Source organism: Sorex araneus, chromosome 5 (genome assembly GCF_027595985.1).
Source record: "Sorex araneus isolate mSorAra2 chromosome 5, mSorAra2.pri, whole genome shotgun sequence".
NCBI lineage: Eukaryota > Metazoa > Chordata > Mammalia > Eulipotyphla > Soricidae > Sorex > Sorex araneus.
The window spans coordinates 90,315,555-90,334,344 of record NC_073306.1 but is presented as its reverse complement, the minus strand read 5'-3'; the positions used below and the strand labels follow the sequence as shown (position 1 = coordinate 90,334,344).

The following is an 18,790-nucleotide window of genomic DNA, read 5'->3' as shown; positions in this document are numbered from 1 at the left end:
CACTGTGTGGCTCTGCAGGCTTCCAGCACCTCTTGCCCGAGCAGCAACGCAGCGCCGCACCCAAGCACTGAGCCATTGGGCCCAGCACAGCACACGGAGCTCCTAAGCGCTGTTTGAGCTAAACTATAAAAAAGCAGTGAGCAAAGCCTCGCCTATCGCCCCCCGCTTTATTTTTCCCTCTTTGAGCTAGCTCTCGATTTGGGCTAGCAGTATGTGCACCCTAAGTTTTAGTGCCGTTTTTCAGTTCCGACAGTATCTTACGAAAACCTCGTTAGGTGTTTTAGTACCCGTTTGGGCACTATTGTGTGCGAAGAGGACGAACCGCGCGGGGCGGCTCCAAATCCATCCAAGAGAAGTTGGGGCTCCAGCGCCCCGGGCTGCGGGCGCCGCTGCGGACGAGCGGGAGCCGCTGGGGTGTTTCTGGCTCCTCCCATGCTGGCTCCGGCCAAGGACCTGTAGGGCCCTGTGGACGGAGCGGCCCGCCGAGGCCACGGGGCCCTTTAAGGGCGGGCGCTGGCTGAGCCCCGCGAGCGCGGTGGGTGGGGAGGAGGGTGCCCGCGCGCCACGTGACTCGGCTGCCAAGTGCGCTCCCGAGTTTGACAGAAGTTTGAATCGGACTCGGGGGCTCTCTGCAGACGGTGGGGCAGAGCGACGGTCGCGCGCCTGCAGCCCACCCCGCCAGCCTGGATCCCGGGCCCCCGACGGCAGCCCGCGCACCCGCACCGCCAGCCCGCCCCGCCGCCGCTCCGCAGTCCGCAGCCCGCCCGCGCTGCCCGCAGCGTCCAGCCCCGCTGAGCCCGCAGCATGTCCTCGACGGAGAGCCCGAGCCGCGCGGCGGACAAGTCGCCGCGCCAGCAGGTACCCGGGCCCCGCCTCGTGCGCCCCCGGGGCATTAGACCCACCCCCGCGGTGACCCCCGTCCTCCCCTGTCTCCGCAGGTGGATCGCCTGCTCGTGGGGCTGCGCTGGCGACGGCTGGAGGAGCCCCTGGGCTTCATCAAAGTTCTCCAGTGGGTGAGTCGCTGCCCCGGCCACGGGCTATTTCGGGATCCGAGGCTGTGACGCCGACCCGAAGCAATTTGGTTGGAGTGGGGGGTGGGGAGGTGCTGTGGCCAGGCCCCCGCGGAAGGGTGGGGGGCGGCGACAGGTGGGCGGGGGAGGGGCGGGCTGGAGCCGCTACTCCTGCACTGGCCGAGCGGGAGCGCCAGCGGCGAGGGCCTGCACAGCGCCCGGATTCGGTCCTTCTATGTGCAGGGAGCCTTTGCCCGGGGCGCTCACATTTCACCCGGGCGAGCGGGCGGGTGTAACCTTCCCAGAACTCTGATCCTGCACATACCACTTGTCGGTGGCGGGAGGGGGGAGGGCAAGGGGGACGAGGTCCACTCTTCCCTGGGAAAGCCATGTAGGACAAGGGCAGGCAGGAGGCAGGCGGCGGCCTTCTCACTGCCCCCAATCCTGGAAGCAGACTCCTTCAAAGGGAGGGGAGGTTGGGGTGAGGGGTGGGACAGGGGCCTGCCTGGCCTTAGAGTAATCAGAGTCCCTGGAACTGAACATTGGAGTGGATGAATGAATGGCGCTTTGGGCTGTAGGCATAAATGAAAGAAAAAGAAGACACTGAAAATCACGGCGCACCTTAAAATGTGATTGAAAAGTAAACCTGAAAGATTGCACTGGGAAGCTGGGGCCTGGGTTCCATCCAAAGCTAGACTTGCTTTTTCCAGACGTGTGACCTTGGACAAATCACTTCTTGGGGCTGCTCTTTCCAACGTTAGCCACATGGGGAGCAGACTGTCCCTAGGGCCCCCTAGGGTCTGCAATAGATTGGAAGAGACCCATTGTAAACAGCATCTTTCTCTTGGTAACCCCTCATGACCTTGAAGAAATCGCTTGTCCAGGACCTGAGTTTCCCCTATAGAAGGCTATAGTGATAGAGGGCTAATACTATCTTCTTGCTTCATTGGTACTTTGAGGTATTGCTATGCTCTGTCCTTCCTAGGGTTCAGGCTGGAGGCCAGAGCAATAGTATGGCAGGTAGGGCATTTTCTTGCACACTGTAGACCAATCTGTAATCCCTATCACCACATATAGTCCTCCAAACCCCAAATCAGGAATGACCTCTGAGAGCAGAGCCAGGAGTAAGCCAGGAGGACCACTGGGTATGGCTCCAAAACCTAGGGTCAGGCCTCCTGGATACAGTGTAGAAACGTGGACAGGTGCAGTCACTCTTTGAAAAAATCTAAGTTAGACCATCCATACACCAAATGGTGTGTGAATAACTTAAGGAACTCTGTGCACAGAATGCAGCTAGGAATAAGTTACCATTCACCCTAAGGATTGAGTTCTGAAGAGCTGTTAACTATTTGGAGGTAGGAACTCCACACAGTGTCCTGATCCCTAATTTGGTTGTGAGTCCACAAATCTGCAATTTCAGGACAATACATTTCAGGTTGATTCCAGAGAGCTGAGACTCTAAGTGGGGCTACAGGGTCAGCCTGGGGAGCTTCCAAGAGCAAACCGTAGGGGGACTTTCCACTCGCCCTGGCACCTCAAGAACAGCTGGACCAAATGCTGATCGAGCTCTTCCCTGGCTCCCTGTCTCTGCTCCCAACCACCACTTGGGCAGCAGAGGGGGCTATTTAAGAGCGCTATTAAGACTCCAAGTATCTGTCATTCAGAACCGGGAGCCATTATGAGTGCTCCAGGGGAGCAGAACCTGAATGTAAAGGTACAATTTGATCATTAAGCTAGACAAATGGCTCTAAGGGAAATTTGAGAAAGACTGTCAAGGGATGAAGGAAACAATGAGGCTATTAGACTAAGGAATCATCTTCCATGGGGGGATTCTAAAAAGCTTCCTTTCCAGGCAGGATATGTGGCTCAATGCCGTAGTAATACATGCCTTGCATGGATGAGGCCCCAGACCCAATCTTACAAAAAAAAACTCCTTGGGGCCGGAGCGATAGCACAGTGGGTAAGGCGTTTGCCTTGCACGCGGCCGACCCGGGTTCAATCCCCGCCATCCCATATGGTCCCCCAAGCACCGCCAGGAGTAATTCCTGAGAGCAAAGCCAGGAGTAACTCCTGAGCATCGCTGAGTGTGACCCAAAAAGCAAAAAAAAAAAAAAAAAAAAAGCTCCGCCTCCAGCCCTTCTGTCCTTTGATCAACTCACATCCCTTTCTGCCAATAGTTCTATATTTCTACAACAACTGCACAAAGCATTGCCTAGGGACATGGGGATGTTGTTCAACCTCCTCCCAGAGTTATCACTGATACCCGAAAATAAAGGTCTGCTTGACTTCTGGGATTCTTAACTTCTCCCAGAGAGCTGCTACTGTTCTGTCATAGTGCTGACTCCAGCAGCTTAGAGCAACAGTCTGAGCTCAGTCTTCATTCAAATGGTAACATCACATAAAGACACAGTTTGCTTGATTGCTATCCTCATGGCTTGAACTCAGAGTGTAGGTTCCCCTTGCTCCCTGTCTCTGCAAATGAGCTAACATAAAAGTACCTGGGGGGGTTGGAACAATAGCACAGCCAGTAGGGCGTTTGGGCAGACCCAGGTTCAATTCCCAGCATCCCATATGGTCCCCTGAGCACTGCCAGGAGTAACTCCTGTGCATCTCTGGGTATTACCCTCCCCCCCAAAAAAAGGTACCTGAGAACCTTGTCAGAAATAACTGTGAGATTGTTATTTGGGATTTTGACTAATTTTCAGCTTGGAGGAATCGACTGCAACTGATTAGAAAAGGAGAAAAAAGAAAAGAAAAGTAAATGCTATTTGTTTCTGTTGTTGTGTGCCAGGAGAGTAACACTTGATGGTGCTCAGGGCCTACTCCTGTGGTCAGGGATTACTCCTAACAGGGTTTAGGGGACAACATGAGGTGTTGGGTATCAAAACTGGGTCAGCAGCATGCAAGACAAGTGTCTTGCCCATTGTACTAGCTCTCCAGACTCCCCACCTCCAAATCCTGAAGTTACTGAAATGAGAATTGAAAATTTTTTGTTGTTCTTGTTACCAGTAAAACAAAGTTTTTATTGGAACTTGAGCCAACAAAATAACATTATTCATTTCCTACTCAAAGGCTTGGTTACTGTGTCTTTGTATTATTTCTTTTATTTGGGGGGATTTTTAGGGGGCAGAGGGTCACACCAGGGTCACACCTGGCTCTGCACTCAGAGATCACTCCTGTCATGGCTCAGGGGACCATATGGGGTGCTGGGGATAGAACCCAGGTCAGCTTTATGAAAGGCAATTGCCCCACCTGAGGTCCCCTAGAATGTCTTTTTAAAGTTCAGAAATTGCAGAGATAGCTCAAGAGGGAAGGGACTTGTCTTGCATAGAATATCCTCATGCAATCTCTGGTATCACATACACATCACCAGGAGTGACTCAGAGCACAGAGCTGAGAGTAGCCCCCAAGCACCACTGGCTGTCATCCCGTTGCTCATCGATTTGTTCGAGCGGACACCAGTAACGTCTCTCATTGAGAAACTTATTGTTACTGTTTTTGGCATATCCAATACGCACAGGTTGGATATGTGGATATGTTGGATACCGAGAGTATCGAGCCCATGAGGCTCTTGCCAGGCTTTCCGAGAGGGGCGGAGGAATCGAACTCGGGTTGGCTGTGTGAAAGGCGAATGCCCAACCGCTGTGCTATTGCTCCAGCCCAAGCACCACTGGCTATGGTCCAAAAACAAAACAAAACAGAAAAAAATAAAATTTACAAATTGATCTCCCTTAATTCTGATTCTAAAGTTTCCCTAATCTATACTAAGGTGATAAAATAAGATGAGCATAGATCAATTATTAAAGAAGTAAATTAAAGTTATTCTTTAGTTGAAGAAATTTAGAGAAATATGAGGGGAGAGAGAGAGAGAGGTGCATGTTCAAGAGAGAACATAGGCTTTTCTTTTTTTTTTTTTTTTTTTTCTTTTTGGGTCACACCCAGCGATGCTCAGGGGTTACTCCTGGCTTTGCACTCAGGAATTACTCCTGGCAGTGCTTGGGGGACCATATGGGATGTCGGGGATCGAACCCGGGTCGGCCGCGTGCAAGGCAAACGCCCTACTCGCTGTGCTATCGCTCCGGCCCCAGAACATAGGCTTTTCTATAGGGGAAAAAGCCCAAGAGTACATGTTTCAGGTCAAGATGTGAGCCAGTCTCCAGGGTGGAGGATGTGCTGAAGTAATATTTTTTAAAAAGAAAAAAGACAGAGGCTGGAGTGATAGCACAGCGGGTAGTGCGTTTGTCTTGCATGCGGCCAACCCGGGTTCGATTCCCAGCATCCCATATGGTCCCCTGAGCACCGCCAGGAGTAATTCCTGAGTGCATGAGCCAGGAGTAACCCCTGTGCATCGTTGGGTGTGACCCAAAAAGCAAAAAAAAAAAAAGGCAGACTTTGAGGTTGGACAGGCTTGGATTGAAATCCGGTCTCCTCTGTTTAAGCTGTGGAACCTAGGGCAAGTAACAAAATCTCTGTGAGTCTCTCTTTCATTTGTTTGCTTATTTGTTTGTTTGTTTGGGGAACTTGTTATTATTTTTGTTTTGGGGGCCCACCTGGCAGTGCTCAGGGCTTACTCCTGGCTCCATGCTCAGGGATCATTTCTAATGGGGGTCAGTGGATCACATGAGATGCTGTGGATCAAACCCAGGTCAGCTGTGTACAAGGCAAGCATCCTACCCATCATACTATCACTCTGGCCCTCTGTGGGTCTCCCTTTTCTTGTCCGTAGCTCGCTGGCATTCTGGGAGGACTTCATGTAAGAGATAAGATCTATCAAGGGTCCAGCATTCAGGACTACCAGCAGTCCAAGAGGGATGTGATTTCCTTTTTTCTCACTCTTGAACCTAGGCTTTACCCCCAGCTTTAGCAGCTTGTCAGTAAAATGTGTCCTCTGGTGCAATTATTCAAGTATCAATGCCAAGTCCTTAACTAGGGTATAAGGTCCAGAAGAAGTACCTGCATCAGCCACCGTACCCACAATAAGTCAGATTTTCCTTAACTGGAGTACCTTTAACCACTAATAAATCACCACTAAGGTTAAAAATCATTTCACTGCTTCTCTAATAAAAACAAGCAGTATGAAGAAGGTATGGGAGAGGCAGAAGATCACCAGAGGGTCTGGAGTGATAGTGAACAGGCAAGGTGCTTGCCTTGCACAAAATAGACCCAGGTTTGATATCCAGCACCCAATATGGTCCACTGAGCACCCAGGAATGATCCCTGAGTGTAGAGCCAGGAGTAAGCCCTGAGCACCACTGGGGTGTGATTCAAAGAAACAGGAGAAGAGGAAGAAGAAGGAGAAGAAGAGGAAGAAGAAGAGAAGAAGAGTCCATAAAACCAAGGAGATGCCATGAGAGTAAGGTCTGGTGGCAGATTTTGTCTTCTCTGTGCCCTGCACTCACAGGCAGGTTACTGTTCTTGGAGTTATCTCCATCAAGCAAGTCAGCCCTAAAGTCAGCACCAAAACCTGTCCCTGTGCCCAGCTGGAAGGACAGGGAAGGATCGGGAAGGAACATCAGGAGGAGGATGGGGCACGTGGGAAGGGCACTCTTCCCCGCCATCTAGCTCCGAAAGGAGGAAGGCTGCTGAGTCCCCTCCCCCGACTCCTGTTATTTTAGCCCCTTTACTCAGTCCCGCTGGCCCTAAGTGCAGGGGCCATTTCTATTCTGTGTCACACTTGACACAGCTGGGGAAAAGCAGCACATCTGGTGTTAGAAGAATGGGGGTGGGGGGTGGAGGGTCTTCCAGATGCAAAGCCTCACCCCTCCCTTATTCTACCCATGCACAGTAGGGATTTATTTCTCCTTATTCCTTCTCTCTCTCTCTCTCTCTCTCTCTCTCTCTCTCTCTCTCTCCTTCTCTTTTTCTTCCTGCTCTTTCTCTTTTATCTTTTCTATTTCTTTCCCTATTTCCTTTCTTTTCTTTCCTCTTTCCCTGTTTCTTTTTCTTTCATTCTCTATTCCCTTTTCTCTTTTTTCTTCCTTTCCTCTCTTCATTGCTTTCTCTCTTTCTTTCTTCCTTATTTCTTTTTTTTTTTTCTTTTTGGGTTACACCCGGCGATGCACAGGGGCCAATCCTGGCTCCGCACTCAGGAACCACCCCTGGCGGTGCTCAGGCGACCATATGGGACGCTGGGAATCGAACCTGGGTTGGCCGCGTGCAAGGCAAGCGCCCTACCCGCTGTGCTATCACTCCAGCCCCTCTTCCTTATTTCTTTTCTCTCATTCTCTCTTTCTATTTCTTTCTCCCCTTTATCTTTTCTCTATCCCATTTCTTTCTTTCTCTCTTCCCCTTTCTTTTGCTATATTTTTTGTAATTTTATTTTATTTTTGTAAAGTTGTTCACAATAATTTATTACATTTAATATTCCAACACCAATTCCACCTCCATTACCCTTCCCACCACCATATTTTGAATATTTCCACCCCAACATCCAAATCCTGTCCCCAAAGAGGACCTAAATAATTTATTTTGTGTTGCTTGTAACGAATAGTCTGCTAAAAATGATCCAAAAACGTTTCCTGAGAGGAAAGTGTATGAAGATTATTGTTCACCCTAGAGCCATTAAGCCCTAGTATAAATCTCTATCTTTCTTTCTTTTTCTCACTTTTTCTAGTTTCTCTTTTCTTTTGCTTTCTCCCTTTCTCTTTTCTTTTCTCACACTTCTTTATTCCTCTCTTCTGTCTTTTCTCTTTCTCTCTCATCCTTTCACTTTTCTCTCTCTGTTTTGTTCTCTTTCTCTTTCTTTCCCTTAGTAACCCTGTCATTCGGGGTTTTGTTTCAATATAACACTCTCTCATCAGACTATAAACATCGTTTTTGTTTGCTTTTGGGCCACATCCATATGTACTCAAGGCTTATTCCTGGTTCTGTGCTCAGGGATCACTCTTGGGGGAGCTCAAGGGACCACCTAGGGTGCCAGGGATCAAACCCAGCTGTGGGAAGGCAAGAGTCTAACCCACTGTATTACCTCTGTGCCCTCTGACAGGAAGCTCATCAGGGCACACTCCTGCTCTTCTCCTTTGCGTCTCCATACCAGGCATAGACTAGATAGTCATTGTGTATTAATGCAGCAGAAAGAGATGCCAAGAAGAGTAGAAAGACAAGCCATCATGAGATGCCAATGTGGAGTGTCTCTCAGAGGGGCTAAACATCACCTTGGAACAATATTTAATCCTGTTTTGTGTGTTGTTTTGGTTGTGGTTTTGGGCAACACCCAGCAGTTCTCAGGGCTGACTCCTGGCTGCAGAGCCAAGGATCACCCCTGGCAGGGTACTGGGGATTGAAAATCTTTGAGGGCATTATTTTTCACATTTGTGAAGTGAGATGGTTTGAGTTGATCATCTTGATCCTTTTTGCTGTGCTGTTCTGTAAAATCTGAGGTATTCTCCTCCAACTTTTCCCTTCCTCCACCTATGTAACAAGCTGTCTGTTATCTGACACCCACTGGCTGTGTGATGTTCAGACTTAACCATATATTCTGGTGAATAAAGAGTGCCAGAAGGTGCTTAGTGATTCTTGACTTTTAGAAAAGAAAAGAATAAAATTAATTCTGAAGTTATTGTGAGCATAATTTTGTTCTCTGAGGAATCATAAAGCAGGGTTCAAGATTTTCAGAACCTCCAGGTCCCAAAATTTACTTGACCTACTGCATTTAAAAAAAAAAATCCCTCAGCACCCCCTGGAAATCTACTTTCATTAATCAAACAAACAGAAAGCACCTCCCAATTGCACCCAAGGTTACTCTTCCTCCTCATGGTTCCAGCACCGTGAGGAACACATATGGTACATGGTACACACACACACACACACACACACACACACACACACACGCACACACACACACCGAGTCATGAGCTTTGGGAGATACTGCTCTAGATCTTGGGCAAGTCTCAGTCATGATGAAAGTTTTTCTAATTGGTGTAGTCCAGTGTGTGTCCTGCTCATCACAAGTGGTCCTCACACACTGGAAAAACAGCTAGTGTGACTGCTAGTGTGACTGCTGAGCTCGACCGTAAATTGCATTTCCATGTAGACAGCTACTCTCAGCTCACAGCTGTGTGCTGGGGCATGTAGCTCTAGAATATTGCTCCAGAAAGAGATTTTTTTTCCCTCTTTTGCTCTCTACCACATAATAATGCCTAGGATGGTACCAGGCACATAAATCCGGGTCAACAAATTTCCTCTTTCCATGGCTGTGCAGGAGGGAGTTGGGGAGAACAGTGCACAGCCTGAGACCCCTGCTTTGGGGATGGGGGGGGAACTCCGCTCAGATCTTTCCACTGACTCAACTGCAAACAGTTGCCTTTTAACATGCTACCCTTCTTCTGAAGTGTTGCCCTAATCATTTCCAATTCTGGTTCCCAGAAGTGAGAGGAATAAAGGAACTTGCAATAGAAATCAGACTCAGAGTTGACAGCAAATGAGCGAATTTCTCCAAGGAAGAACGAATGAGCCCCCTACCCCTACCCCCTGAAGCTAGCTGGAGTATGGAAAGGGTGATGTGGTGAACCTTTAGGCAACTTCTTGCTACCACTGTAAGGAAAGATGAGCAAACAGGACCTCTGCATCCTGTGCAGTATCAGAGAGGTTGTTTGGGTTTCAGGGACTGATGAAGAGGTTGTTCAGGTCATGCTCTTTCCTTGATATAAAAAAAGAGGGGGCTGGAGTGATAGCACGGGGGTACAGCATTTGCCTTGCACATGGCTGACCCGGGTTCTATTCCCAGCATCCCATATGGTCCCCTGAGCACCGCCAGGGGTAATTCCTGAGTACAGAGCCAGGAGTGACCACTGAGCATCACTGGATGTGACCCAAAAATCAAAGAAAATAAATAAATAAAAAAATTTTTAAAAAAAGGAAGAAAGGAGACTATTCTCATTTCTCTGAATGAAACTTCCCAGAAATAGAGAGGTGCCATTATGACCTTTAGAAAGTGGTCAGTGGCTCCAGCATGGAGAAATCCTGCCAGGCCAGGATGGGTGGGGCACTGGGTGGGGCAGTGGCACCATACAACACCCAGGGATAGAGCACAGCTGCTGGCAAGGCCAGCCAAGAGCACAACAATGGTGTTAACTGCAAGAGGGAGGGCTTTGCAGAGCCAAAAAGGCCCCAACATCCCCACTCTACCTCTTTACCAAAGAGCAGAGCAACTTACTAGAACAACTTACTTACAGAGCAATTTATTAGATCAGCCAGCTAGAGCCAGCACCCAGATTTCCAGACTGCTAATCTTACTCTCTACTCCATAAACTTCAAGCATTGGTAAAATAATGTGCATGCAACTCTAAACTCTGGAGTCAGACCAAGATATAGATGAGCTGTTCCAGGTACCTAGAGAAATGCATCAAATGAACGATTAATAAAATAAAATCAGGGCTCACTAAGTATGATAGTTCAGCAATGTCAATGGTCAACATACAAATCTGGACAGAAGATGTGGGGGTTAAGAGATTCCAACTTTGGGGCTAGACTGATAATACAGTGGGCAGGGTACTTGCCTTGCTGGCCCTAGTTTGATCCTGCCAGGAATGATCCCTAAGTGCAGAGCCAGGAGTAAGCCCTGAGCACTGCAGGGTTCAAAACCCAAAAGAGAGAGGGAAAGAGAGAGAGAAAGAGAGGGGGGAGGGAGTTTTTGTTCAACTCTCCCCCCCGGATGCAGTGTGTTTCCCTGGGAAACATATTACAGGAGGATGAGGGAATTTCACCTCACTGCAGACAGAAGGCTTAGTAAATGTGATGAAAGGTGAAGAGGAAAACAGTTTAAGCAATCAGAAACACCTCTGGTTCAGAAGGCTGAGAAATGGCAGGAGCAGCAGATAGATAACACAGAGGAAAAGTACTGGGGAAAGCAAAAGCTGATAAAGCAAGTGGAGGGTGCTTTGCTCTGGGCCTGAGCCAGCCCTGTCAGTACTAACCCAGCCAGTACTGTTGCTGTAAAGAAACATGTCACTGCAAAAGAGAAATTAGGCTGAGGAACCACAGGACAAATTAGCCGGGAACCCCAAGGGTTGGCCAAAGGTGACCCCTTCACCTTTACCTTCCAGAGAGCAGGAGGCCACTGGAAGTTAGTAACAAGGTATTAGCAAGAGTTAAAGTAGAGGGCTAGTATAGTGGATAGGGTGTTTGCCTTGCACATGGCCAACCCAGGTTTGATCCCTGTTATTCCATATGGTCCCCCGAGCACCTCCAGGAGTAATTCCTGAGTGCAGAGCCAGGAGTAACCCCTGAGCAAAGAGCCAAAACAAAACAGAAGAGTCAAAGGAGAAATGGAAGGCATTCCATGTTTGCTTAATGGAGGTTGGTGCAGGGGAATCTATTCTAGGCTGCCTCTCCCTTGGGGAAGAAATTCAAGTTCAGCTTTGAGCTAGAAGTTTCCAAAGGCTTAAATTGCCTTGTGTTAGTCATGCTCTTAAGGAGGTACCTCTGGTCCCCAATGTCATATCCAACAGGGAGACCTGAATACTGTTCATTTCTGCTCCCTCTGATACCAGGTCAGCCCTGTGCACTGGGCTATCTGGTCTAGCACCCTGTGCAGTGGCCTAAGGTTGGAAAACCAATGGCCTTTTCCAGGGGGAACTCAATGGAAGAAAACCTACTCCCATCTCTGCACCTGCTGGGAATTAGACAGTGGTTCTGGAGGGGTTGAGCTAGGCCACCTGAGGCCTTCTAACCCACCCTGGGGCTTTAATCTTCCTCTCAGCTCTTTGCTATTTTCGCCTTCGGGTCCTGCGGCTCCTACAGCGGCGAGACAGGAGCACTGGTTCGTTGCAACAACGAGGCCAAAGACGTGAGCGCCATCATTGTTTCATTCGGCTATCCGTTCAGGTAAGCAGCACTGACCCTCACCCCGAATCCATGGGACTAGCTAGGTCTCTTCCTTGAGAAACCCAAAGACCAAATGCCACTCCAGATCTAAAGCCTTTCAAGACGGGGCTCTTACTGGCCCTTTGGAATCAGACACCCTGACCTGAGAGACACTGGGAAACTCAGAGAGGCTGCTCCAGAGTCAGGATCCCACTTCAGGCCTGAGATAGCCACGAGCAGTGACTGGGGCAGACCTCCAAAGCTGTGTGGGGAAGCTACAGGGTTCTGGGGAGGTGTGTGTGTGTGGTGGGGGGACGGGTAGGAGAGGTCTCTGCCTTCAAAGCTTCCTCAGGAAACTTTAAGCTACGTGGTGAGTATCACACCCACTGGCTCTCACAGGAATACAAGGAAGCTGACCTGGACCAGGAAGAGGAAGTTATAAGTACTCATCCCTGAGTACTTATAAAAGGAGAGCCCAAGTATTCAGAGGTTGGGGTTCTCTTTTCTAGAAATTTCTTTTTTTTTTTTTGCTTTTTGGGTCACACCTGGCAATGCACAGGGGTCATTCCTGGCTCATGCACTCAGGAATTACCCCTGGCGGTGCTCAGGGGACCATATGGGATGCTGGGATTCGAACCCGGGTCGGCCGCGTGCAAGGCAAACGCCCTACCCGCTGTGCTATCACTCCAGCCCCTCTTTTCTAGAAATTTCTAATACCAACTGCCAAGTTAGAGGTTTTTCTCTCTTATTTTGTCAACTTCAGTCTCACTGGGTGTCAAAACAAGGCCTGAGAATAGGTTCCCACCCTTGATTGGTCACTGTGGGTTTGTGCTTTTCAAGAACAAGACTGCCAGCCAATCACCAATTGATTACTAGAGCTACATGGGCTCTATGCATGTGGCTGGGACCAGAAGGGCCTTGAATACTGGAAATACGCTCCTCCCACCTCTGAGCAGAGTGGTGGTGGATGAATGGGAGGTGGGTTTGAATTTCCAGAATTCTGGGGAAGTTACCACCTAGACCACAAGGTTTTCTCTAGGAGCATCCCCTGCTCCCCTGCCCCCTGCCCCCTTCTTGTCTCTGTAAGAGTCCCAAGGTGAGAACTCAGAGTTACTTCCGGGGCAGGTAGAATCTCCCCATAGAGAGGCTGGCCAACTCAGGATGGTCTCCCTCCTCTTCCCCCTGCCTGTAGGTTGAACCGGGTCCAGTATGAGATGCCCTTCTGTGAGGATGACACTTCCAAGACCATGCATCTCTTGGGGGACTTCTCTGCCCCCGCCGAGTTCTTTGTGACCCTGGGCATCTTTTCCTTCTTCTATACCATGGCTGCGCTCATCCTCTACCTACGTTTCCATGTACTCTACACAGAGAACCGGCGCTTTCCGTTGGTGGTGAGTGGGCCAGAGGGGATGGATGGAGACTTGAGGAGCTGAGATCAGAGCAGGGGGGAGGCCCCACAGTGTGGCCTTCAGCTTCTGACACTGACTCTGACAAACTCCCCAATTCTCAGGAGACACAGAGCCATACTGCAGGCTCTGGGGCCAGACCATCCGGTTTCAGTTGCAGTCCAGTCCGTCACTTGCTGTGGGCTCTTGAACAAATTCCCTTCAGCTCTGTAAACCTCAGTTTGCTCCACTATCAAATAGGGATCAAAGTAACACCCATCTTGGGGGGGTGGGGGACTGGGAAGCTTAGAGGGTGGAGCTTATGCTGCAGGTGCTGGAGACTGGGTTCAATTCCTGGCACTGCATGGCCTTCCAAGCCTCCCCAAACCAACCACCATCACCAATAACAACAATAATAATTAAGCCTATCTGAAAAAAAGGAAAAACAGAAATCTCTCTCCTAGTGATTCTGGAATGCCTTGGGAGCACCATTGCCTACACTTCAGTTCTGAATTTCAGTTCTGGGCGGGGTTGGCCAGGGGTGGCAGGTTTTTTGTGGTGGTGAGCAGACGCCCACGATGAAGAGGCCATTCTCCTGGGACCCCAAAACCCCACTGCAAGTGACCAGAGAAAAGGAAGCAGGACCAAGCAACTTTCTGAGCATATTCCCTGTCTCTCTGCTCCTCCTAGGACTTCTGTGTGACAGTCTCCTTTACCTTCTTCTGGCTGGTAGCTGCAGCTGCTTGGGGCAAGGGCCTGACAGATGTCAAGGGTGCCACGAGGCCCTCCAGCCTGATTGCAGCCATGTCCGTGTGCCATGGAGACAACGCGGTGTGCAGTGCCGGGGCCACGCCCTCCATGGGACTGGCCAACCTCTCTGTGGTGAGACTGAGGCCACTGCACGACACAGTGCTGGCCAGGTTGTCTAGGTCTGTCCCATTTTCGGGACCCAAGAGGAGCTGGAGGGTGATCCCAGGGCTGGGAGTCTCAGCAGCTGGAGCTAGCATCCCTCAGCCCAGTGATGGCTCCTGGCCCCACTCCACCCCAGAACCCTGGGAGGGCATTTTGGGGAAACTCAAGAGCCACCAGCCTCCCCTTCCCTCCTTCTCCTGAGCTCCATCTCCCCACCCTGCTCCCCACTCCCCCACCTCTAGGATCTCCTAAACCCACACTTCCTGCCATGTGCATTAACATGTGAGCTCATGGAGTGGGAACAGGGGTGGGGCTGTGCTCAAAGCTGAGAGCCAGTCTAGAAGCTCAGGGCTCAGGGTCACCTATGCTTCCAGTCTGGGAAGAATTCTGCTTCAGAGCAGAGTGTGTGTGTGTGTGTGTGTGTGTGTGTGTGTGTGTGTGTGTGTGTGTGTGTTGGGGGGGGTAGTGCATCTGGCATGCACATAATTTCCAGCCCAGTTATCTGAACATCAAGAGTTTACTATCAGTTTGTAAGAGCTGAGGCCTGAGGTTTCCATATGCCCCTTGTCATTCCAGAAGCTTGAGCCCCACCCTGAATGTGAAGTAATTTTCCACGCAGTCCACAGGGGAAGCATTGAATGAGTGCACAGAGCGAACCTTCTAGATCTTTCTGAAATCCTGCTGATTCCCTGGCCCCCAACCCCCAAATCTTATTGCAAAAATGTTTACACACAGGACCAGAGAGAGAGTGCAGAACTTACGGAGCTTGCCTTGCATATGGTTGATCCCCGTTTAATCCCAGCACCACATGTGGTCCTCTGAGCACCGTCAGGAGTGATCCCTGAGCACAGAGCCAGAGCTAGCCCCTGAATTGGCTCCCCATCAAAACAAGATTTTTTTAAAAAATGTCCATACACAGAAAAATTGGAGGAATTTTACAATGAACACCCACGTAGTCCTAGTTCAGACTGCACCATCAACACTTTCCTAGACTTGTTTTGTCACATCCCTCTCTCTGCCTCTCTCCATCCATTAATCCATCTTAATGCATTTTGGGTGAACTGCAGACATCAGTACACTTCTCCCTAAATACCTCTTGCTAAGAGACTTTCTAATATTGGAAAGTATTTGATGGGGCCAGAGAGATAGTACAGGGGTTAAGGTACTTGTCTTGCACACAGCTGACCCCAGTTGGATTCCTCGTACCACATACAGTCGCCTGAGCCCTGCCAGGAGTGATTCCTGAGCCTAGAGTCGGGAGTAAGCCCTGATCATAGTTGGGTGGCGCCTTCTACTCCCAAAAGGAATGTATTTAAATAGAACCTGGCAGCATCTCTGGCCCCACAAGAGAAGCACCTTGGACAGCTCTGTCTACACCTACTCCTTGGGGAGGCTGTGGCAGGGGAAGGTCAGAGTATGCCTCCTCTCTGAGCAGCAGGAAGCACCAGGAAGCACTTCCCCCTTGCTCCTTACTATGCTTTCCACAAGATCCACTCCTGGGGCCACAAGCCTCTAGTGACCGTGCTACAGGTTGGGTGCATGCTGAGGCCCACTGCCAGCAGAGATCTCTGTAGAGGGTGTCTGCCTTAAACCAACCCTTTTTCTCCAGTTCTTTGTTCTAACCCTCTGGGCCTCTTCCCTTATACCGAGGCATGTTCCGTTGCTATTCTCACCATCTCTCCTGATGTCTTTGCAGCTCTTTGGCTTCATCAACTTCTTCCTGTGGGCCGGGAACTGTTGGTTTGTGTTCAAGGAGACCCCATGGCACGGGCAGGGCCAGGAACAAGCCCAGAGCCCCAACCAGGAGAGCGCTGCAGAGCAGGGTGCGGTGGAGAAGCAGTAAGCTGGGGGACCCCAGCTCCCTCCCCGACCTGGACAACACCTCTTCAGCCACCTCCAGCTCCCAGGACAGCCCTCTCCCCCTCCAGGGTCCTCCCCCAGTGTTCTGGACTTTGAGTTTTGGAGGCGTCAGCTGTCAGAAACCTGGGCAGCCCTTCCGGTGGCCCTTGGTGGAACCCTGATGGCAAGAGCCCAGTGAATCTTGTCTGGAATCAGGCGTCTCACTTAGGGTCTTACTCGGACCTTCCTTACAGCCTGAGCACCATGGCAGCAGGTGAGGGCTGGGGACAGGAGAACATTATGCTGACATTGGTGCCCAACAGTCCTTCCAGCAATCTGTCCAGCTTCAATAAAAGAGGGGATTGGGGAAACTGGCCGGCAGCTCTCTCCCTGGTTTCTTACACAGAGGGCACTCCGGGGGTTAGCAGCCTCTCCTGAACGGCTGTTGTCCAGGCCTGTATCTGCACTGACCTTCAGCCGGCCAGCTCAGAATGCTTCCCCCACTCTCCTCTGGCCACTACCTGTCCCCAGAGCACCCACCGGGAAGCAGGCAGCCCAACTACCCTGGAAAACAGCCCTAAATTCAGTGGAGGCTGCAGGGGCCGAGATAAACCATCAGAGGCAAAGTAGATAAATTGTGACTCAGTTACAGCCTTAAGAAACTCAAGGCAGGAGGCTTGCTGGTGAATGATTTTCTTCTACTGGGGAGTGAGGATGCAGGAGTAATATTAGGGCTAGGGAACTGGTCACCTCTGGACTCACACTTGCCCTTGAAACTCTTCCCCTCTGATCCATTCTTCTCCTTGGACTTGGTCTCACACTTGGGACGCAAGCTGTTGGTCCATTTTCAAATGTCCATCTCCTTTCTCCTGCCTTTAGGTTGGAGGCATTTATGAGTAACTTCCAAGTCTGTCCAGGCCTCCTTTCATTCCTACAGGGCCAGAGAAGGACTTTGGACGAACCCAAAGGACCATCCAAAGCCCCATTGCTCCAGGCCCTGGGTCATGAATGGCTGGGCTCATTTCTTCTCTTTCCCAGCCCCTCTCCTGGCTCCCTCTCACACTTCCCCGTATTACATGATGAAAGGACAGGCCCCCTTTCCTCCCCTGCCTCCTTACTCCCAGGTGCTGTCCCTTTCCCAGTCCAGGGCAGACTCATCCTATTGGTGCTTCTTCACTTCGGGACCCAGTTCCATATTTTTCATTGCTGTGTCCCCTCTTCCTGACATCTCCTTCGGTCTCTCTCTGGACCCCAAGACTTGAGAGCCAGCACTGACCGAATAAGGGCTGCTTGGGGCTGCCACCCAGCTTGAAGCCCTTCCATCAGCCCTGGCCATAGAGACACCCAGGGCGAGATGACAAAGGAAGACTCCAGCCATTTTCCAGTCCAGTGCCAATTGGCCCATTTATCATCCCAACAGTGCCTGTGCCCCAGGCCACTCTTTTCTCAGGACAGACTTACCCCCTCCTGTCTCCTCTCTGCCACCCACAGCTTGGCCTGTGCATTACTGGGGTGTCTGGGAGTCAGGCCTTTTAACTTCGGGCCAGTTGCTTCTTCTTTGGCTCAGAAATTCCCCCCATTTGGGGGGATAAGCACACCCTAGACAGTCCAGCTCTTCAGTGAGAGAACTAGGCATTTGGTTGGGTTAGGTGTTTTCAATTTGGGGGAAGGAATTCGAGAAGTGATAAAATAGGGGGGTGGGAGAGAACATGGGTCTGACCCTCTGTCCCAAGCCATACTTATGGTTCCTTGAGGACAAGGGGAGCAATTTCACCTACAGCCCCCACCTCAAGACACAGACAACAAAGGAGTGACCTTCACTTTTCTTCAGGCTGGCCCCTATCAGGGTCTTTCTACTGGAACTTTGTTTGGATTCTGTGTATGTATTTATAACTTGTTTGAAATGTGAGGGATAAAGTATTCTGGGTGAGGTGGGGCATTAATGGTAGGAACTGGCCCTCCAGAGAATGGAAGGGAGTGGGAGTGGGGAGTAACAGGCTACTAGCACCAAGGCTGCTAGTACAGAATGCTTCCTGCCTTGGTCTTAGCCCCAACAGCCTTGATTTCAGTGGTGGCCTCTCTCTGAGGCCCTCTCCCTCATTACAATATCCCCTTCAGCAGGGCTGGCATCTCTGCTTGGCCTGGTGAGGCCTAAGGCAGGAGCCGGTGTCTGGTTTCTCCAGCAGCTTCTGGAGGCTGAGGCACTTGCCCTTTGTCCTAGTGAACTATGACCCTGCCAGGGCACACATCTAGGACCTTCCCAGAACAGGAGTTCCTACCACCATCATATTCACAGCCTTCTACCTTCATGGATGCAGGTAGAAGGGAGGGCTGGGGGGAGAGTGAATGCTGCATGTTGTTTTCTGGTGCTTGTTATTACGTATTTGAATAAACAGTGCTGTGAGCATTTGCCACGAAGGAGCCCAGACTGGAGCCCTTCTAGGGATTGGATCTTTGGTTTTGTTTTGTTTGGTAATTCTTCACTCTGTCTCAAGTTGGACAATCATTGAACAAATACTAACATTTCCACCAAGACATCATTCCACTCTGAATCCCAGCAATAGAGTCTCAGGCCGAAGATTTGCCTCTGGCAGCCTCCAGGTGGATGACTTCTTCCTTTCCCACATTTTTTGGGTATGTTTTGGGGCCATACCCAGTGGTTGTACTGGGAACTGAACCCAGGTCTCCTGCATGCAAAGTGTATTCTCCAATCCATTGTGTTCTCTCTCTGGCCCCGGGTCACATGTCTTCTTGTGACAGAAACAATTAGGCCAGAGAAATAGACTCAAGAAAATTTGAAGCAAACTCAAAAAGTTAGAAAAGTGCAGCTTCCACAATGTT

General features: G+C 50.3%; 1 protein-coding gene across 1 annotated transcript; it reads left to right on the top strand.

The window, feature by feature from the left end:
• The first annotated feature begins 555 nt into the window (after positions 1-555).
• On the top strand, positions 556-18,322 carry SYPL2 (synaptophysin like 2). The gene is made up of 6 exons (XM_055139646.1): positions 556-858; positions 939-1,013; positions 11,710-11,834; positions 13,006-13,204; positions 13,889-14,080; positions 15,807-18,322. The coding sequence occupies exons 1-6, from the start codon at positions 805-807 to the stop codon at positions 15,951-15,953; spliced, it is 792 nt and encodes a 263-aa protein (XP_054995621.1). The 5' UTR covers positions 556-804; the 3' UTR covers positions 15,954-18,322.
• Positions 18,323-18,790: the final 468 nt, after the last annotated feature.